This window comes from Oncorhynchus clarkii, chromosome 32 (genome assembly GCF_045791955.1).
Source record: "Oncorhynchus clarkii lewisi isolate Uvic-CL-2024 chromosome 32, UVic_Ocla_1.0, whole genome shotgun sequence".
In the NCBI taxonomy this organism is placed as follows: domain Eukaryota; kingdom Metazoa; phylum Chordata; class Actinopteri; order Salmoniformes; family Salmonidae; genus Oncorhynchus; species Oncorhynchus clarkii.
The window spans coordinates 18,497,815-18,520,459 of NC_092178.1; the positions used below are offsets into that span (position 1 = coordinate 18,497,815).

The following is a 22,645-nucleotide window of genomic DNA, read 5'->3' on the forward strand; positions in this document are numbered from 1 at the left end:
TCCAGAGGAAGAAAATAGCCATGATTGTTATTGGCTCACAGCCATCGTGCAGACCCATGTTCCCAGGGTGCTGACAATCCTGGACTCTCTAAGGAAACTAGTGGCGGGAAAAGTGCCGTCAAAATAATCAGCTGTTTCCCTTACAGACAAGAATACAGAAACAGTGAACCAAACTGAATGATCCCCCAGTGTGATCAAAAATAATGCCAAGATGATGATGTTTAGATAAATAATTAATCAAGTGGACAAAATGTGTTGGACTCAGACGCATCTTTGACATGGATTTTGGCTACATCACCAAAACATATTCCTAACCATATCGCAGGTTGACGTTTATTGTCATGCGTCTTGCCTTGGAGGCAGACCTGAGCAAATTCCACTAGATGGGGTAGCTACAAAGTCAAACTTGGCTATATTCTAAAAAGTCCTGAAAACAAAAATGGGCCTTTTGGTCTTAATTTAAGGTTAGGGTTAGGCATTATGGTTAGCAGTGTGGTTAAGGTTAGGGTTAAGGTTAGGGTTAGGTTTAAAATCAGATTTTATGACTTTGTGGCTGTGCCAGCTAGTGACCACTCTGTAGTGCTCCCTCCAGAACAAGAAAATGCTAACCTGCAACCATATCCCTCATTCTGTCCTCTTTTCTTCATTATACCAGCCCAAGGACCAGCTGCCTCTCCACTTTGCTGCCTCCCGAGCCACCCCATCCCTCGGTACCATTCAGACACTGCTCAAATTCTCCAGCAAAGAGGCCCGGCTCGTACCAGACAAGGTAGGGTATCTGCCACATGATACCGCAGCGGGACCCACTCTTCTTCTCCCTCTCATCCATCACTTCTCACCTCATCCGCCAATCAAATGTATTACTGTGTGGTCTCGAATGACTGGAATAACCGACTGTGCTGTATATATAAGCTAAGCACAGGCTGTGTGTCCCAAGTGGCACTCTATTCCCTATATAGGGCACTACTTTTGACCAGAGCCCTATGGGCCCTGCCTATGGCCCATGGTCAAAAGCAGTGCGCTGTATAGGGAATAGGGTGCCATTTCAGATGCACCCACTGACTTTCACAGTATATTATCTTTACCCTGAGGAGATTTTCTGGCTCTTGACTGCGCTGGGTTGCAGCTCACAGACAGTCATTGTTTCCATCTCTTTGTGTCTGTGTCCAGGATGGCTGCATTCCACTGCTCTTAGCCGTCGAAGCCGGGAATGTTGGAATCGTTAGGGAGCTCCTTGGAACTCTATCTGAGCCTCAGCTTAGGGCTCAGAAAACAGTAAGAGCCAACTAAGGTGTCTGGGGTTACATGGTTTCATTTAGGAATAAGAACTATACTGTATATATAGCATTCATAATAATAGCTACCTAATGTTTATTGACACATTATTGACACATGTTTATTGACACATTACATTAACGGGTAAGGTTTTAAAATGGATAGGATATCTGTGTAGGTAAAATGAATGGACAGTTACATAATCCAAATTAATTTGATATTAGGTTAAGCATTGGCCCAATATAAGCATTGGCCCAAAATGTACAACTTATCGTGTAATTTACAACCAATCAAAGTACAGATGTGCGTTGGGTACACCCAAGCAACTATAGCCCTATGTCACATAACACCAGTCTAGTATGTATAACATTATGTCACATAACACCAGTCTAGCATGTATTACATTATGTCACATACTGTAACACCAGTCTAGCATGTATTACATTATGTCACATAACACCAGTCTAGTATGTATAACATTATGTCACATACTGTAACACCAGTCTAGCATGTACAACACTATGTCACATAACACCAGTCTAGCATGTATAACATTATGTCACATTACACCAGCCTAGCATGTATAACATTATGTCACATAACACCAGTCTAGCATGTATAACATTATGTCACATAACACCAGTCTAGTATGTATAACATTATGTCACATACTGTAACACCAGTCTAGCATGTACAACACTATGTCACATAACACCAGTCTAGCATGTATAACATTATGTCACATTACACCAGCCTAGCATGTATAACATTATGTCACATAACACCAGTCTGGCATGTATAACATTATGTCACATAACACCAGTCTAGCATGTATAACATTATGTCATATAACACCAGTCTAGTATGTATAACATTATGTCACATACTGTAACACCAGTCTAGCATGTACAACACTATGTCACATAACACCAGTCTAGCATGTATAACATTATGTCACATTACACCAGCCAAGCATGTATAACATCATGTCACATAACACCAGTCTAGCATGTAAAACATTATGTCACATAACACCAGTCTAGCATGTATAACATTATGTCACATAACACCAGTCTAGTATGTATTACATTATGTCACATAACACCAGTCTAGTATGTATTACATTATGTCACATAACACCAGTCTAGCATGTACAACATTATGTCACATAACACCAGTCTAGCATGTATAACATTATGTCACATTACACCAGCCTAGCATGTATAACATTATGTCACATAACACCAGTCTAGTATGTATAACACTATGTCACATAACACCAGTCTAGTATGTATAACATTATGTTAAATGACACCAGTCTTTTGATTCCCTCCCTCCCTTCATGCTCTAATGGCACTATTAAAGTACTCTCTGTGACATATTAAACCATGACTTAGTAATACAGCCCAAAGTAGAAACATGTTTCCAATTGTGGCTAGCCCTGTAAGTCATGGTGAAAATGGGATAATAGGTTAACCGAGCACTTACAGAAATGGAGCCCAGTTTTAAAGGAAAATCTGTGCAAATCTCCCAAACCACTTTATCAGGGTGTTTAATATGTTTTTAGTGTTTTTCATTTTTTTATCATTTCTTGTTTGGTTGATTTACTGACCTGTGTGTCTTCTGAGGATTGTGTTCTGGGCTCCACCTCCAGGGGTTTACAGGCTTGATCTGGCCTTTCTATTTACATGTGGTGTTTATGACACAACTCACAATGATTGTAATGTAATTATGTTCACTATTAAAATCGATTTTTTTACACGTTACATATGGCAGCAACCTGATGGCCTGGGAGAGAGGGAACAGTGTGAAAGAGTAGATCTGGCTGACCATTTCTCTTCGAAACTGAGGATATAGTGGCCATTGTGTCCACATCGATAGGTAGCCTGGTCCCAGAACTCGTTGTGCTGTATTGCCAACTCCTATATTCTTTGCCATGACAACAACTGTAGTAGTTGGCAATACAGCACAAAGAGATCTGGGACCAGGCTACTGTGTAGAAACATAGCAACATAGTGAGTCTGTGCAACATGATGTGTTTGATACTGTACTTTAGGTTAGTGGAGATGCAGCTCTCCATGTCTGCTGCCGAAAGACGGACCTGGAGATGGCCAAAGTCCTCATTGAGAACGGGGCCAATGTAGACATCCAAAATGTGAGTAGGCAGTGTATTAGTTTCCCCTTGCAAACAGGGAGACAAGACTGTCACAGGCATGAGTAATCAAACGTAATATACTGTTCTCTGCACTGCATTCTGTTCTGGTAAACCTTCATAGACAAGACATTGTTATGGAGACAGTAAAAACATCTAGCCCAGCTTTTGGGTGTGGTTATTGTAGAGTTGTACATCTGTTGTTTCCTGTCTGACAGGAGGAAGGACAGACTCCTCTCCACATAGCTGCCTGGGAGGGAGATGTGCTGCTGCTGAAACTGTTCTACCAGAGCAAGGCCAACCCTAATGTCACTGACAAGGTGGGTTGGAAGGACGGAAGCCCAACTGTATTATACAAAAAACCCTATCTTCTAAATCCCATTGTTTCAGCCATGTTTTAGGCCAGTTTTTTTCAGGACAATGTTTAGGCCTAGTCCTAATCAAAAGCATGCTCAATGGAGATTTTCCATTGAAAGTGCCTCTTAATCCAGACCAGGGTTCAACTGTGTCTGGGAAACTGGCCCAATTATGTATTGTATTGTAGTCCACCAGTGAGTTTCAATAGTTTTTTGCCATGTGCCCCTTACCACATTATCTGACCTCTAACCTCCAGATGGACAGGTCACCTCTGCACATCGCTGCAGAGCGTGGCCACACCAACGTGGTGGAGGTCCTCACAGAGAAGTTCAAGTCCAACGTGTTGGCCAGAACTAAGGTAGGTTACCACCACTACATCTTAACAAGCCATATGTGCAGTTACAGTATAGGACTATGATCTCATATGGAACCATGATTAAGATAATAAAGTCCTGTGGCGGTTGTTAGATATACATTACATCTGTGTTTGGTTGGTACTATAGTTACTGTGATGGTGTCTGGCTATAGAAGCTGTAGTAGTCATTACTTACTGTGATGGTGTCTGGCTATAGAAGCTGTAGTAGTCATTAGTTACTGTGATGGTGTCTGGCTATAGAAGCTGTAGTAGTAATTTGTTACTGTGATGGTGTCTGGCTATAGAAGCTGTAGTAGTCATTAGTTACTGTGATGGTGTCTGGCTATAGAAGCTGTAGTAGTCATTAGTTACTGTGATGGTGTCTGGCTATAGAAGCTGTAGTAGTCATTAGTTACTGTGATGGTGTCTGGCTATAGAAGCTGTAGTAGTCATTAGTTACTGTGATGGTGTCTGGCTATAGAAGCTGTAGTAGTCATTAGCATGAATAATGTAAAAGTCAGAGTTAGAAATCCCAACCAGTTGATCCTCAAATTATAAAAATAGCACATTTGTTTCCGTCTCTTTGTATGACCTTCTAAAACCAGTGTGCAGTCTTCCAGAGACTATATATAAATTACAGTGTCTTCTCTTAGGATGGCAGCACCCTGATGCATGTAGCCTCCCAGTGTGGACACCCAGAGACCGCCCTCGCCTTCCTGAAGAAAGGGGTCCCACTGCACATGCCCAATAAGGTACAGGAAGTCCAGGTGTCCAATGGGCACTTTTTAAAAAAGTAGCATAAATCACTGGCCTAAAATTGTATTTGAATATCACATCTTCAAATGCACTGCATTGTACAGATACTGAATGACAATAGCCAAATATTTAGAATACATCATTATGTATATATGATCCTTTCTTACTATGTTATTTAATGTATCCTATCAAATGAACCCTACCTATAATTGATGTATCATACTCTGGCATCACACCTCCACAGTCAGGTGCAATGTGTCTCCATGCTGCAGCCAAGCAAGGTCACACGGCTGTAGTGAAGTCTCTTCTCCTGAAGGGGGCACACGTGGACACCACCACTAAAGACGGCCTGACGGGCCTACACATCGCTGTGCAGAACTGCAAGCCCCTCGTGGTGCAAATGCTACTGGGCTTTGGGGCTCAGGTCCAACTCAATGGAGGCAAGGTGAGACATACACCTATGTCCTAGAAACATACACAATTCAACATTTGTTCATTTGTGCTGTATATTTGACAATGGTGTGGAAAGTAATATTTTTTTGTACCATAGTAACTGCTATTGTTGGCATGTGCTGCTAACCTCTACCGTCCATTTGTCCTCCCTCTGCCCCTGCATGAAGGCCCAGGAGACCCCGCTGCACATCGCTGCCAGAGTGAAGGAGGGGGAAAAGGTGGCTGAGATGCTGCTGAAGAGCGGGGCCGATGTCAACGCAGAGCAGGAGGTTAGAGCCCCTCCTTCACTGTGGCCAGAGATGAGTGGGTTTATCAGATCAGAGTGCTCATCTGAATCTGAAAGCAAGGCTATTCCATTGTGTTCCACATAAACTTCCAGATTCTCTGTTTCTCTCTCTCTCTCTCTCTCTCTCTCTCTCTCTCTCTCTCTCGCTCTCTGTCAGAATGGGGAGACGGCAATGCATGTTGCTGCTCGCCACGGTGGACTGCGGATGATGAGAGCCCTGAAAGAGGAGGGAGGAGACCTCACCTGGAGATCTAAGGTCAAGTAGAAACACTTTTCTGTGTCTAACCAGTGTAACAATGACACATTGAGTCTATTTCCCGCTTTCAGTAGTCTAAAACACTTCCTTTTTGTGGTCATGTATGTGTTTTTTCATGTGGTTGTACTGTATGTACAGTGGCTTCGGAAAGTATTCAGACCCCTTTACCTTTTCCACATATTGTTATGTTACAGCCTTATTCTAAAATGGATTCAATCCACAAAAAATCCTCATCAATCTACACACAATACCCCATAATGACAAAGAGAAAACAGTTTTGGTTTTTTTGCAAATATAAAACAGAAATACCTTATTTACATAAGTATACAGACCCTGCTATGAGACTCGAAATTGAGCTCAGGTGCATCCTGTTTCCATTGATCATCCTTAAGATGTTTCCACAATGATTGGTGTCCACCTGAAAGGCACACACATGTCTATATAAGGTCCCACAGTTGACAGTACATGTCAGAGCAAATACCAAGCCATGAGGTCAAAGGAATTGTCAGTAGAGCTCTGAGACAGGATTGTGTTGAGGCACAGATCTGGAGAAGGGTACCAAAAAATGTATTCAGCATTGAATGTCCCCAAGAGCACAGTGGCCTCCATCATTCTTAAATGTAAGAAATGTGGAACCACCAATACTCTTCCTAGAGCTGACCACCCCACCAAACTGAGCAATCGGGGGAGAAGGGCCTTGGTCAGAGAGGTGACCAAGAACCCAATGGTCACTCTGACAGAGCTCCAGAGTTCCTCTGTGGAGATGGGAGAAACTTCCAGAAGAACAACCATCTCTGCAGCACTCCACCAATCAGGCCTTTATGGTAGGGTAAAAGGCACATGACAGCTTGCCTGGAGTTTTCCAAAAGTCACCTAAAGACTCTCAGACCATGAGAAACAAGATTCTCTGGTCTGATGAAACCAAGATTGAACTCTTTGGCCATGTTTGCCAAGCACCACGTCTGGAAGAAACCTGGCACCATCCTTACGGTGAAGCATGGTGGGGGCAGCATCATGCTGTGGGGATGTTTTTCAGCGGCAAGGACTAGTCAGAATCGAGGCAAAGATGAACGGAGCAAAGTACAGAGAGATCCTTGATTAAAACCTGCTCCAGAGCACTCAGGACCTTAGACTGGGGCAAAGGTTCACCTTCCAACAGGAAGACAACGCAGGAGTGGCTTCAGGACAAGTCTCTGAATGTCCTTGAGTGGCCCAGCCAGAGCCCGGACTTGAACCCGATCGAACATCTCTGGAGAGACCTGAAAATAGCTGTGCAGCAATGCTGCCCATCCAACCTGACAGAGCTTGAGAGAATCTACAGAGAAGAATGGGAGAAACTCCCCAAATACAGGTGTGCCAAGCTTGTAGCGTCATACCCAAGAAGACCCAATGCTGTAATTGCTGCCAAAGATGCTTCAACAAAGTGCTGAGTAAAGGGTCTGAATACTTATGTAAATGTGATATTTCAGTTTTTTTATGGAGTATTGTATGTAGATTGGATGAGGGGGAAAAAACTATTTAATCAATTTTAGAATAAGGCTGTAACGTAACAAAATGTAGAAAGTCAAGGGGTCTGAATACTTTCCGAAGGCACCGTATGTGCATGCATGCATGTGTGTGTGTGTGTTGAAATATGTGTGTGTTTCTGTATTCATAGGCTGGAGAGAACCCTCTCCATGTCGCTGTGCGCCACTGTCATGCCCATGTGGTGGAGGATATTCTCACCTATCTGACCAGTGAGAGAAGCCGTGAGGAAGCCCAGTGCTGTGTGAGCCAGGGGAACAGGGTGAGAATAAGACTCAATAAGAGAATAATCAACATTTATGCCATTTCACAGACAAGAGACTTATAGTCATGCGTGCATAAATGTTCATATGGGTGGTTCCAGTGGGATTTTTAAAAAGCGCCGTGCTCTACCAACTGAGCCACATAGGACCAGATGATGGGATAGAGGTTCTATTATAGAAATTTTACTGTGATCATTGTTCTATTATAGAAATGTTTTTCCATTTTGCATTTTCCATTTCCATTTCACATGCAATTTGGCCAACTCCTCTTTGTATGTCACTTTATTTCTTGATTTTGATGTACCAGTTTTCTATTGTTGTGTGACTGCAGAAAGGGGAGACATCGTTGCACTTGGCTGCTGAGCTGCAGAAGGAGAGCGTCCACAGAGAAGGAGAAGACGTACACATTATCAAGATTCTGATGGAATATGACGCAGACATCACTGCCGCAACCAGAGAGGTATGGCACAAGGAACAGTCTGATATCATGATTTGTATCTTTGTATTTGTGTGTCAACAATAGCTATAGCATTTGATTAATTTGTCTACAAACACCCTATGCATTGTGCCGATAGTGTTAAACAACTTGGTGGGAATTGTAACATGGATCATGTTATGGAGGATCGCTACAATACAATCCCAAAAAATGTCAAGTTTTCAAGATTATACTTTCAGTATAGGAGTTGATGTGTTTTGAGTGAATTATCCCTTTAAGCAATGCTGTACACTACAGCAGATGGGGGTACAGTACAACACGTTCTGTTTGGTAGCTTAATAGTAGTTAGATGTTCTGGTGTTATGTTATTGAGGTGTACAGGTACATCTGTGTCTCATTCTGTTTCTCCCTGCTCTCGGCTGGTACTGTAGTCCTGTGAGACTCCCTTTCACTACTGTGCCAGAGTGGGCAACACTGACGTCCTACAGGAGATGCTCAACAGTGTTCCCTCCAGTCGCCTGCAGATGGCAGTCAACAAGCACTCCAAGGTACTGATAGAATTATATTACTTGGGTGTTACTGGAGAGTTTCTCATTATATTTAAATATTGGTTTACTGCTGTAAAATAACTGGTACTGCTGTTAAATGGGTATTTTGTGGGTGAGTATAATTCCAAAGTGGCATGAATTGCCTTTTGGTTATGTGTTATTGTTTACTGAGAGGGCACTCTCTGTGGGCCCATACAGAACGGCTGGTCCCCGTTGTTATTGGCTTCTGAGAGAGGTCACACAGAGGTTGTTAGAATCCTGCTTCAGAACCACGCCAGGGTGGACGTCTTTGATGAGGTGAGGGCCCTGGAATGTTTCAGACTTTTCCATTGGCTAATTCAATATACTGTACCACAACGTAACTCTGTCTCTTAAACTCTGCCACTGCCTGCTGAGCTGTAAAACATTCATTTTGCTGAGTCACTGCAATGTGGTCATCATGACTCAAGCAGGATAAAAGCCAAAGAAGATATGACATCGTCATGTCTGTGCTGCGTGCCCTAATGAACAAAACCCTGATGTATCCTACAGGACGTCAACCCAAATCTCCACTTACAAAACCAAAACTAGCGTTTGTTATGGGACAAGTTTACATAGTCCCTCCCTGTTTCGGTTTCTTCCGTTTGGAGCCTAATGAACACAACTCTGATGTATCTGACAGGACGGCAAGGCAGCTCTCCACTTGGCAGCAGAGCGGGGCCATGAGGACATTTCTGACATTCTGCTGTCCCATAAGGCCTTTGTGAACGCCAAGACCAAGCTGGGCCTCACTCCACTACACCTGGGGGCCCAGAACGGCTCTGCCAGCCTGGTCAGACAACTGGTGGAGACACACCTGGCCAGCATCGACGCTCTCTCCCTGGTCAGTGAGCTGAGCAATGACCCCTCAACTATGGAGGTCTTGAGAACATGTCCTTAGTCATAGGAAATAAAAGAGAACATTTGGTTATTATTGGGGCAGATGTCATATATATTCTCGTAGGCATCTGTGTGTAACCTTGTTTAACCTGATCTCACAAGCTCACATTCTGTTCTATTATATTGAAGTGAAACATAACGAGCGTTGTGGTCAGTCGAGTTTCACAAGGCTAATCTGTGTGCTCAGGGGAAGTAAAGTTATTATCAAACACCTAGCAAAGTCTCTTGCCGTATCTTTCTCTTCCTTAAGAAACTCCTGATCCATAAAGAGAAATAAGGTGTTCTGAACCTCTGTGTATGTTTGACCCCCAGACGAAGCAGACTCCTCTCCACCTCGCTGCCATCAGTGGACAGCTGGATGTGTGCAGCAGCCTGCTGCATCTCAGAGCAGACATCACTGCCACAGACATAGTGAGTCTGTTTCTCTGTCTGACACTGCCTTTGTCTGTGTGTGGCTGTCTGTGTCTATTTAAATCTTGTCCGAGCTAAATAGACAAATTAAAATGTAAATATTGCCTGAAGGAAATGTCTCTGTAGTCGTAACTTCGACAATCTCATTTTGCATACAAAGTCCTGGTCTAATTTCTTCGTCATTTTACCTGTGCCTTTCCTATCAGCATGGCCAGATTCCCCCCTGGTTGCATTTAACTATCATTCATTCATCTATCCTAGCAGACGCACTTATCCAGAGCAATTAGGGTGCCTTACTCAAGGGCACATCGACAGATTTGCCACATAGTCAGCTCTGGGATTTGAACCAGCAACTTTTCAGTTATTGGTCCAACACGCTTAACCACTAGGCTACCGGCCGCCTATCCCCCCATCCAAAACACCCATTCATTGGTTAATTCAGTCCTTCCATTCATTTATGTCTCTCTTGTCCCCAGCACGGCCAGACGCCCCTCCACCTGGCTGCAGAGAACGACCATTCTGAGGTGGTCAAGCTGTTCCTGAAGCACCGTCCAGAGCTGGCCACCCTGGCCAATGTGGAGGGGGCCACCTGCACCCATATCGCTGCGGCCAAGGGCAGCCTGGCCGTCATCAGGGAGCTGCTCAAGTTCAAACAGGGGGGAGTGACCACGCTGAGTAACAAGGTCAGAGGTCAGGGTTTAGGAGTCACAAGGAGTCAGGAAGTAGTGTTTCTCTGTGCTTGGCTGAAAATGTATCATGGAAACAGAACAATAGAGAATTACAATGTTATAGAATAACACAATCATTCCACAACAATGTCAGAGGGCAGGGGGGTTTTGCTAGTAGTGCTGCTCTGTTTGAATTTATTTAGAATTGTACCTTTATTTATACAGGTTTTTCTCCTTTTTCTCATTGAGATAACATCTCTTTTCCAAGAGAGACCTGGTCCAGTAGTAGGAGGGGGAACAACGTTTCAGACAAAACAACCTACATACACTAACACAACATTAAACAAAACTATAAACATACAGGACAACAAAAACATTTTATGTAAAAACCACGAAAGTCTTGACTAAAAACAGCTCCCCCTAAAACAATTACACTCTTCTATGATATATACATCGATCGAGTATTTCAACTCCACCAACGAAACTAGATCATCAAATTCTAAAGTGTTCAGGAGAGAATTCCAGGACCACAGAGCTAAGTAACTAAAACTATTTCTACCATGACCTGTTCTAATTTTTGGTACTGTCAGAAGCAAAACAGAATGGGACCGTAATTGATATTTATTTACACACCTGACTAAAAAAGAACAGAGATAAAATGGCATTTTACCCAATTTTACCCACGCAAGGTCAATGACAACCAGCCAACAGCACTGTAGAGATCACAATGATGTGTTAGACGTTTCTGATTTGTAATGAACCTGAGGTCTGCATGATACACTGAATCAAGTGTCCTCAGGGTAGTGGCTGAGGCCTGCATGTATATAACATCACTAAAATCTAAAACCGACAGTAATGTACATCGTACCAGCACCTTCCTGGCCTCAAAGAAAAACAAGCCTTATGCCGGTATTAAAAACCTATTTTCAGCTTGAGCTTCCTTAGAAAGTTCTTTACATGCACAGTGAAGCTCAGCTTATCATTAACCCACATACCCAAATATTTGTGCACTTTAACTTGCTCTATAGTATGTCCAGCCAATGTAGCAATGACATGGTTAGTAACATGCCTGGCATTTGAAAATATCATGCATTTTGTTTTACCTGAATTTAGAACCAGCTTTAAATCATACAGATTCTGTTGTATGATGTTAAATGCTCTTTGGGCATTTTCAAAAGCTAAAGATAAACTACTACCACTTGAATAAAGAACAGTATCTTCTGCATAAAAATGAACATCCGCTGTTTCAATAAGATCCCCAATGTTGTTGATATACAAAATGAACAACAGTGGGCCCAAAATAGAACCTTGCGGAACACCTGAGCACACCTCTATGGACTCAGATTTACAACCATCTGCCATTACACATTGTGTACGATTTGATAGGTAATTTATAAACCAATCTAGAGCATGACCAGTAATTCCACAACATGTTGTTGTCTGAAATGGAACATAGTACTGTAACGGTGTATGAATTATAATATGAATGGCCTGGCTGGCCATAGAAAGGAAAGTGACAGAGAAAATACTCCCTTATTACTCCCTGTAACAGCAGCACATTGATCTGGTACTAGTACTCCCTGTAACAGCAGCACATTGATCTGGTACTCCCTGTAACAGCAGCACATTGATCTGGTACTCCCTGTAACAGCAGCACATTGATCTGGTACTCCATGTAATAGCAGCACATTGATCTGGTACTCCCTGTAATAGCAGTACATTGATCTGGTACTCCCTGTAATAGCAGCACATTGATCTGGTACTGGTACTCCCTGTAATAGCAGCACATTGATCTGGTACTCCCTGTAATAGCAGCACATTGATCTGGTACTCCCTGTAATAGCAGCACATTGATCTGGTACTCCCTGTAATAGCAGCACATTGATCAGGTACTCCCTGTAATAGCAGCACATTGATCAGGTACTCCCTGTAATAGCAGCACATTGATCAGGTACTCCCTGGAATAGCAGCACATTGATCTGGTACTCCCTGTAATAGCAGCACATTGATCTGGTACTCACTGTAATAGCAGCACATTGATCTGGTACTCCCTGTAATAGCAGCACATTGATCAGGTACTCCCTGGAATAGCAGCACATTGATCTGGTACTCCCTGTAATAGCAGCACATTGATCTGGTACTCCCTGGAATAGCAGCACATTGATCTGGTACTCCCTGGAATAGCAGCACATTGATCTGGTACTCCCTGTAATAGCAGCACATTGATCTGGTACTCCCTGTAATAGCAGTACATTGATCTGGTACTGGTACTCCCTGTTTATAGCTCTATTCTTGTGTATTTTATTCCTCTTGTGTTACTATGTATATATATATATTTTTTTAAACTCTGCAATGTTGGGAAGGGCTCGTAAGTAAGAATTTCACCTTAAAGTCTACACCTGTTGTATTCGGCGCATGTGACAATTATAATTTGATTTGATATGATTATCAAAGGGATAAGGGGTGATTGATAAGCTTAGTCACCAGCTTGACTTTTTTTTATCCATTCTGTCCACTTTCCTTCATCCCCAGACCAATGGCTCCTGTCCTCTGCACCTGGCGTCTGCTGGGGGACACACCGAGGTGGTGAAGGTCCTCCTGGAGGCTGGGGCGTCTGTAGCTGAAGAGGACGCAGTGAGTGATGGAGAGAACACAACCTCACCTGGGGGGGGACTGACCAAAGACTGACTGCAGACTGACCAGAAATTATGCACTGTTACTGACTGTAACTACATTTATTCAATTCAGTTTTAGGGTGTCATGCAAAACCCAGTCTACAGTAAAGAATAGCTCAACAGAGATTGATTCATTCAAAAGCAGCTCAGATCGATTCATTCAAAAGTAGCTCAGATCGATTCATTCAAAAGCTTATCAACTTTCTCATCTTCCCAGGAAGGGATGACAGCCATTCACTTGGCAGCCAAGAACGGTCACACACACATCATGGACGTGCTGAAGGGAAGCATCTCCTTTAAGATCACCAGCTCCAAGGTATCTGTCCCTACTCTTAAAACTAGAAAATGTTAACTAACTAACTATGTTAACTATTTTTAAGTTAACTACTGTTTAGGTATGTTGATTTGATGTGTAACTATGATCCCAGACAGGGTTGACTGCGTTGCATGTAGCAGCCCGTTTTGGTCAGGTGGACTTTGTCTCAGAGATCCTTACCAAGGTGCCAGCCACCATGCGCAGTGACATCCCAAACAGCAACAGTAGGGAGGGAATACCAGTGCAGCAGCCCCCTTCAGAGGTAGGTAACATTATAGTACCCCACAACTCACTTATGACCAGAAAATCAACAGTCCTCCCCCATGAATAAAAGTCCTTCATAAAAAGTCCTTCATTGTGTGTGTGTGTGTGTGTGTGTGTGTGTGTGTGTGTGTGTGTGTGTGTGTGTGTGTGTGTGTGTGTGTGTGTGTGTGTGTGTGTGTGTGTGTGTGTGTGTGTGTGTGTGTGTGTGTGTGTGTGTGTGTGTGTGTGTGTGTTCCAGTCAGGATACACTCCCCTGCACCTGGCTGCCCAGTCTGGCCATGAGAGTGTGGTGAGATTGCTGCTCAATTCCCCTGGTGTACAGGCAGACAAAGTGACAGACATACAGGTAAGCTCTTTTCGTGTGTGTGCATGCGCGTAAGTGAATATGTGTGCATATAGCAATGTGCATGCCCCGCCCACCTGAGGATCTGTCTTTTTCAGGCATCAATTTCCAGTGTTTGATGGGTGCACTAATCCACTAACCTTTTACTGCAGTGGGCTAAATCAGGGTCACACAGAGTGTTTCTTGGTAGTCTTCAATAAATCTACTTTGAAACAAAAGTTTACACCTCACACAAATGATTATAGGCTTAAAAAGTATATATACATATAGAGCTGAAATATACACAACTTTTAGTTTGCATCCCAATATTACTCTTTATGTAAATCACAGAAAACTCAAATATAGGATTTTCTGGAGAAAAAAAAGATAAGAAAAGTATTTTAATTAAATTATGAAAAATATTAATAACATTCCTCCATGAGGCCACTAGAGGGCAATTTGGTAATTTGACTGCAAGACTGGGCATCTCGCTGGATTGATTGCTTTCCTTTTACTCTTCATATCGTTGCCAGTCGTTTTTCCCGTTAACGTTACGACCGCAGAAATGTTTGTAATAACTTGTCAAAAACACTCTGGTAATGGCTGAAATGGGCTCAATGGAATACGTTGTCTTTCTGTTGCATCTATAAGAATCCAGAATCCCAAGAATCCAATAATCCCATATGGGATTTAATGCATCATCTCGGCACTTACATCAGAAGAAAGAGAAGAATTGTGGAATTCATTTTTTGTGGAATTGAAAAAAGTAATAATTTCATACAGTTGAAATGTTTACAAATTAGATGCACTAAAATGAAAGTAACTTCCAAAAATGAACACTTGGATTATAGTGATATTATGTCTGATCTCACAAACAATGTAAAGTATGTATAGATAGGTGTAATCTAGAGCCAAGCCTGTTGATTTTTAATCTGAGGGTATCCTATTGACACACTTGTTGCAACAGAACGTGACAACAACAGTAATGAATTAATGAGGCAGTCTAGACAGCTCAGATGAGTACAGGTAGACCTAGACAGAGCAGGTGAGTACAGGTAGACCTAGACAGAGCAGGTGAGTACAGGTAGACCTACACAGAGCAGGTGAGTACAGGTAGACCTAGACAGAGTGAGTACAGGTAGACCTACACAGAGCAGGTGAGTACAGGTAGACCTAGACAGAGAAGGTGAGTACAGGTAGACCTAGACAGAACAGGTGAGTACAGGTAGACCTAGACAGAACAGGTGAGTACAGGTAGACCTAGACAGAGCAGGTGAGTACAGGTAGACCTAGACAGAACAGGTGAGTACAGGTAGACCTAGACAGAGAAGGTGAGTACAGATAGACCTAGACAGAGAAGTTTTTAAAAACCTTTTAACAATTGTGATGGCTTCCTGAGTGGGGCAGTGGTCTAAGGCACTGCATCACAGTGCTAGCTGTGCCACTAGAGATTCTGGGTTCGAGTCCAGCCTCTGTCACAGCTGACTGTGACCGGGAGACCCATGGGGCGGAGCATAATTGGCCTAGTGTCGTCCGGGTTGTGGGAGTGCTTGAACGGCAGGGATGTCCTTGTCCCATCACACACTAGTAACTCCTGTGGCGGGCCGGGCGCAGTGCACGCTGACATGGTTGCCAGGTGCACAGTGTTTCCTCTGACACATTGTTGCGGCTGGCTTCTGGGTTAAGTGGGCAGTGCGGCTTAGTTGGGTTGTGTCTCGGAGGATGCACAACTCTCGACCTTTGCCTCTCCTGAGTCCGTACGGGAGTTGCAGCAATGAGACAAGACTGTAACTAGCAATTGGGGAGAAAAGGGGTAAAAGTAACACAAAAAAATAAAAAATAATGAATAAAAATTGTGATGACCATTGCTTGTGCATTCGGAAAGTTCTCAGATCCCTTGCCTTTCTACATTTTGTTAAGCTACAGCCTTATTCTAAAATGGATTAAATAAATAAAAAACTCATCACTCTACACACATTACCCCATAATGACAAAGCATTTTTTTTATTTTTATAACAGAAGTATCTTATTTACGTAAGTATTCAGACCCTTTGCTATGAGACTCAAAATTGCTTTCAGGTGTATCCTGGGTTAGGGTTATGTTTCTACAACTTGATTGGAGTCCACCTGTGGTAAATTGAATTGATTGGACATGATTTGGAAAGGCACACACCTGTCGATATAAGGTCTCACAGTTGACAGTGCATGTCAGAGCAAAAACCAAACCATGAGGTCGAAGGAATTGTCCGTAGAGCTCCGAGACAGGATTGTGACGAGGCATAGATCTGGAGAAGGGTACCAAAAAATGTCTGCAGCATTGAATGTCCCCAAGAACACAGTGGCCTTCATCATTCTTAAATGGAAGACATTTGAAACAACCAAGACTCTTCCCAGAGCTGGCCACCTGGCCAAACTGAGCAATCGGGGGAGAAAGGGCCTTGGTCAGGGAGGTGACGAAGAACCCAATGGCCAAATCAGAGCGCGCAACAGGACACTGTATTGTCTACATTCAGTTTGTTGTTTACATCCAAACTTTTTCATTAAATTGATTTTAATCCGAACTAAAGTTTTGTTACTAAGGATTTCACAATCGACGAGTACCAACAGCTTTACGCTATGGAGGAACAACATACTCCTTTAACCCGACAAAATAAAGAAAAACAGATTCATCTACAGAGACGGACGATTTACTTACCATTGAGGTAGTGTCTAGTGCTCTGGCTGGAATCCATGCAACAATGGAAAAGTTGTGTGAGGAGGTAGCAGGGATGAGGGGGAGTTTGGAGTTCAGCCAGAGTGAAAGTCTCAAGCTCCAAATAGAAAACAAGACACTCACAGCCAAGGTAAAAATACACGATTCCAACATGGATTGTCTACTCAGGGTAACAGGGTGATGAAGGAGACGCTACTAGACATACAAAGTCGTAGCATGCGTGAAAATCTATTTTTTTCTGGTATTCCTGAGGACACATCCAATTATCCAGAGGGTGCCATCAGAGAATTCATGAAATCTGCATTGAAACTTCCTGTAGAGACTGTAAACAAGGTGGCTTTCCACCGAGTACACAGACTTGGAGCTCGGAGCTACAAGACAGAGAATTCTGAGAATCCCCGACCGATCATTGCAAAATTTGAACACTACCAACCAAAGGAGCTGATCAAAAGCAGGGGAAGGGAGCTTAAAGGGACCAAATTCGGTCTCAATGACCAATTTCCAAAGGAGATAAACAAACTGTATCCGGTACAAAGACAACAAAGGATGGATGGTAGGCGTGCCTTTAACATTGTGGACAAAGTCTTTATAGATGGACAGCTATTCCGAGACAGCTCCATAACACTGTGGCTGTACTAAATTCTACAGAGACTTCAGATTATGAAAAAAAAGAAGGTATGCGAACTGTTTAAAATATTGAAACATTATTAAGTGGATATGAACACACACATACTCAACTGCATGCTTGCTTACACATACAGACTTATACATACACACACCTGATCTTGCTCTCTTCTCTCACTCTCTCTTTCTCTCTTTTCTCTTCTCTTCTCTCCCTCTCTCTCTATTGTCGAGAACTGTTTTATAATTTAATGTGTTTATTGTTTGTCTATCTTTTTTATGTATTTGTCTTCAAGTTTATATATGCTTACGACAAGCAAGGGGAAGATATCAAAATAGGGACATTGAAGAATAATAACAAATTGTACGGAATACATTTGTACTGTAGTGAAGCCGTCTCTTGAGTAATGCAAGGTCTCTTTCATGATCATGTGAAACGTTAATTGCTATGGAAATGCTAGGATATGTAATTATGGTAATTATGATGCAACTATGATGGTGATACGATATGGATTACAATTATGAATATTAATTATGAATATTAAGGCTATACGCACTACATGTTACACATAGACACTGAAACATGCAAATTGGCAGAGTTATTATTTATTTGGACATCACACATTATAGTCTTACTCTTATACAGACATCATACACACTCTCCTTATATCATTTCCAATATCGTACACATCAACCTACTCAGATTTGTTACACACATAATTTGTCTCAATTTTCTAACATTGGCTCACAGGCAAACAGGCAAGGGAATAAAATAAATATTGCTAGAACCTATTTCTTGAATTCTAAATATCAGACATTTGAAAGCTCTAGTTTTGACCTTAATAATACCTCTAATGGCAATAACTTTACAAGCACTAATTATGGTCCATTTAGCCTGAGAATGGTATCTAGTTATGGTAAGGGGTGAAATAAGTATAGCTAGTTATAATTGTAACGGTTTGGCAGATTATAAAAAAAGATCAGTCTTTAGATGGCTAAAACAAAAGGAATATAGCATATACTGTTTACAGGAAACTCACTCTACATCCTTAGATGAAGTTGTGTGGAATAAGGAATGGGGTGGTGAAATAATTTTCTGTCATGGACAAGGGAACTCAAAGGGGGTGATGATATTAACTAACAAAAATGTCGATCTGAATGTGCAAATAATCAGGAATGATTCGCAAGGAAGGTGGATCCTTTTGAATATGAAATTGGATGAAAAAGAGATTTGGCTCATTAATCTATATGTTCCAAATCAGGATTATCCACACTTCTTCGAAAACATTTATACCAATTTATTGAACTTACATCCAACAAATGATCTAATCATTATGGTAGGAGACTATAACACAGTGTTAAGTACCTCAATGGACCGTAAAGGTCATCACTCTACAAACTATCATCACAGTCACTTAAGGAAATCACAAATATTATGGACACATTAGAAATAGTGGATATTTGGAGACTATAAAACCCCGACCTAGTGAGATATACATGGAGGGGACTTAATCAAGCTAGTCGTCTTGACTACTTTCTTGTATCTTTCTCTCTTCCATCAAAGGCTTAAAAAGTTTTAATAGGAGACAGAATGCAATCGGATCATCATCTAATTGGCCTTCACATAACTCTTATAGATTTTCCACGTGGACGGGGATATTGAAATGTAATCAAAGTTTACTGAAGGAAAACTTATTTTTAACTAAGACAAAATCATTTATAACTGAATTTTCCAGTATAATATAGGTTCAGGAAATCCCCTTATTGTTTGGGATACCTTTAAATGTACATTCAGGGGTCATTCAATTCAATATTAATCAAAAATAATAATAATAATAATAATAAAGCAGTTTCTGGCTAAAGAAACAAGACTAACAAGGGAAATCCATGAACTAATAGTACAGGTAGATAGCAATAAAAATACTACAGAGATACAAAATAAGTTAGAGGAAAAACTAAGAACATATGGAGAAAAATGCACACAATTCTTCCTGAATCTCCAATACAGGAACGCTAACAATAAGAATTTGCAGAAACTCGTTACTGAAGACACATCTGAAGAGTCATCTATGATTCTCAGAATGACATTTTAAAAGAGGAAGCTAATTATTTTAGGCAGATGTTCTCTTTTCCGTCTCATCCTCTCCCACTGAATGAAGATTACGGTAAGAAATTATTTCCAAATAATATAAAAAAATTGAAAATTAACAAATGTACAGAAAGATTAGTGCGAAGGCCAAATTACAGAGGAAGAACCTTTTGAGGCTATTAAATCCTTTCAGTCTGGGAAAACCCCAGGGCTTGATGGCATACCGGTAGAGGTATATCAACTATTTTTTGATATACCTAAAGCTCCATTGTCAGATTGTTTTAACTACTCCTATAGAAACGGTAGTCTGTCACGTACTCAGCAGGAAGGTCTGATTTTTCTATTATTAAAGCAAGACCCAGATAGCAAATATAAAGACCCGGTCTATCTAAAAAAAACTGGAGGCCCCTTACACTTCAATGTTGTAATGCAAAAATACTAGCAAAATGCATAGCACTCAGAATTAAAAGGGTTTTACCAGGTATTATTCATCCTGATCAGACAGTTTTTTTTACATGGACTATACATTGGAGATAATATACGACAAATACTAGAAATAATAGAACATCATGAAACATATACGAAGCCAGGAATGGTATTTATAGCGGATTTTGAAAAGGCATTTATAAAGTAAGACTGGATTTTATTTATAAATGCCTGGATTTTTTCAATTTTGGTAATTCTCTTATAAAATGGGTAAAAATAATGTATAGCAACCCCAGATGTAAAATAGTAAATAACGGCTACTTCTCAGAGAGTTTTGAATTGTCAAGAGGCGTTAAACAAGGGTCTCCGCTGTCACCATATCTATTCGTTGTGGCAATCGAAATGCTAGCTATTAAAATCTGATCCAATAACAACATTAGAGGATTAGAAATCCAAGGCTTAATAACAAAGGTGTCCATGTATGCCGATGACTCAAGTTTTATGTTAAGTCCGCAAGCTAGATCCCTGCAATGTCTCATTAAAGATCTAGATAACTTTTCTGTACTCTCTGGACTAAAACCTAATTATGATAAGTGTACAATATTACGTATTGGATCCTTAAAAAAAAAACTTTTACATTACCTTGCAGCTTACCTATAAAATGGGATGATGGTGAAGTAGACATACTCGGTATTCATATCACAAAAGATATAAATAAGCTCTCCACAATGAATTTCAATAGAAAACATGTAAAAATAGACAAGATCTTGCATCCATGGAGGGATAAATACCTGTCTATTTATGGAAAAATTGCCCTGATTAACTCCTTAGTCATATCTCAGTTTATTCACTTACTTATGGCGCTGCCTACTCCTGATGATTAGTTTTTCAAATCATATGAGCAAAAAATATTTAGCTTTATCTCGGACGCTAAACCAGCCAAAATAAAATGAGCTTATCTATATAATGAATATGAATTGGGTGGGTTGAGATTATTAAATATAAAAGCACTAAACCTCTCTCTAAAAGCTTCACTCATTCAAAAGTTTTATTTGAACCCTAAATGGTTCTCAAGTAGATTAATAAGAAAAGTTCATCCATTGTTTAAAATGGCATTTTTGCCTTTGTGCAGATTGCCATGTCTCATTTTCGATTAATTGAAAATTATACTTTTTTCCAAGTATCTGTCTTTTTCAAACAAGCATTGCAGAGCTGGCTACAATTTCAATTCCATCCCCCTGAAAAAATAGAACAAATATTATGGCTGAACTCAAATGTACTGGTTGATAAAATACCTATATTTATGGGAAAGATGTTTGAAAAGGGTATTTTGTTCTTAAATGATATTGTAAATTGTAATGGTAGAGTTATGTTCTTCATGGAGTTATCAAAATTGTACGGGAAGGTCTGCTCAATCCAAGAGTTCAACCAATTGTTTACAGCAGGTGGCAGCGGGAAGAGGTAGGGAACTGGTCTGTCTGCCCAATATAAAAGATCAAAACTGGGTAGGAATAAAAATAGCATAAATAGGAAAGTATACCAGTTTCATTTGAGGACCAGGATGTTGACAACTGTGCCATACAGGATTGCAAAAGAGTTGGGAAGAGATTTTTGCAATCTGTAAATTCTATTCGATTAGATAGATTGAAATTGTATGTTAAACATCATAGCATAGTTGAAAGATATGTGTTGCGTAGAAACACTAAGTGGGTTGCCAGCAGAGATAGATGGGATGGGCTGAGGGAAGCTGAGGGTTGGGATGTGGAATTGGAGACAAGTGGGAGTGGAGTTGCTGTGTGAGAGAGAGAATAATGGGATGGGCTGAGGGAAGCTGAGGGTTGGTATGTGGAATTGGAGACAAGTGGGAGTGGAGTTGCTGTGAGAGAGAGAATGATGGGATGGACTGAGAGAAGCTGAGGGTTGGTATGTGGAATTGGAGACAAGTGGGAGTGGAGTTGCTGTGAGAGAGAGAATGATGGGATGGACTGAGAGAAGCTGAGGGTTGGTATGTGGAATTGGAGACAAGTGGGAGTGGAGTTGCTGTGTGAGAGAGAATGATGGGATGGACTGAGAGAAGCTGAGGGTTGGTATGTGGAATTGGAGACAAGTGGGAGTGGAGTTGCTGTGTGAGAGAGAGAATGATGGTCAAAAGATAAAGGGCAAAAAAGTCTAAATAAAACATAATAAAAGTACATTTGAATGACACTAAGTGGCAGCGTTTTTACAACTAATGCCAGTTTGCCTGAGGCTGATGCCGTGCAGGTGTTTGTACACATGCATATACACACACTCTCATTCAAATAAACACATACAAGAACACACACATACATGTAATCGTGCCAGACATGCACACAAACATATAAAGTAGGCATTGCTGTTATGATTTCAGTTGTCCTTGATGTCCTTTGTTTTAAATGTATTATTTTGTTTTATTTTTTTGCATTGTTGTTTGCTGTTTTCTTCTGTCTTTGCCTTATTTCTCTTTAGTTCATTCTCTTGGTTGTTGGTGCATTGGGGGGTTCTTGGGGGTGGGGAATGGAATGGAATTTATTTTATCTTAT

At 41.2% G+C, this 22,645-nt stretch overlaps 1 protein-coding gene across 1 annotated transcript in view; it reads left to right on the forward strand.

Annotated features, from left to right (window-relative positions):
• Window positions 1-22,645, forward strand: part of LOC139392411 (transient receptor potential cation channel, subfamily N, member 1) — a 40,110-nt gene that overhangs the window by 6,986 nt on the left and 10,479 nt on the right. The window contains exons 4-23 of the mRNA XM_071140384.1: window positions 656-769; window positions 1,171-1,275; window positions 3,332-3,430; window positions 3,646-3,747; window positions 4,041-4,142; window positions 4,793-4,891; window positions 5,140-5,340; window positions 5,516-5,617; window positions 5,792-5,890; window positions 7,548-7,676; window positions 8,009-8,137; window positions 8,545-8,661; window positions 8,860-8,958; window positions 9,323-9,523; window positions 9,892-9,990; window positions 10,467-10,673; window positions 13,191-13,292; window positions 13,551-13,649; window positions 13,762-13,911; window positions 14,152-14,259. Coding sequence (XP_070996485.1) covers window positions 656-769; window positions 1,171-1,275; window positions 3,332-3,430; window positions 3,646-3,747; window positions 4,041-4,142; window positions 4,793-4,891; window positions 5,140-5,340; window positions 5,516-5,617; window positions 5,792-5,890; window positions 7,548-7,676; window positions 8,009-8,137; window positions 8,545-8,661; window positions 8,860-8,958; window positions 9,323-9,523; window positions 9,892-9,990; window positions 10,467-10,673; window positions 13,191-13,292; window positions 13,551-13,649; window positions 13,762-13,911; window positions 14,152-14,259 — 2,463 coding nt within the window. The remainder of the gene's footprint in view (window positions 1-655; window positions 770-1,170; window positions 1,276-3,331; window positions 3,431-3,645; window positions 3,748-4,040; window positions 4,143-4,792; window positions 4,892-5,139; window positions 5,341-5,515; window positions 5,618-5,791; window positions 5,891-7,547; window positions 7,677-8,008; window positions 8,138-8,544; window positions 8,662-8,859; window positions 8,959-9,322; window positions 9,524-9,891; window positions 9,991-10,466; window positions 10,674-13,190; window positions 13,293-13,550; window positions 13,650-13,761; window positions 13,912-14,151; window positions 14,260-22,645) is intronic.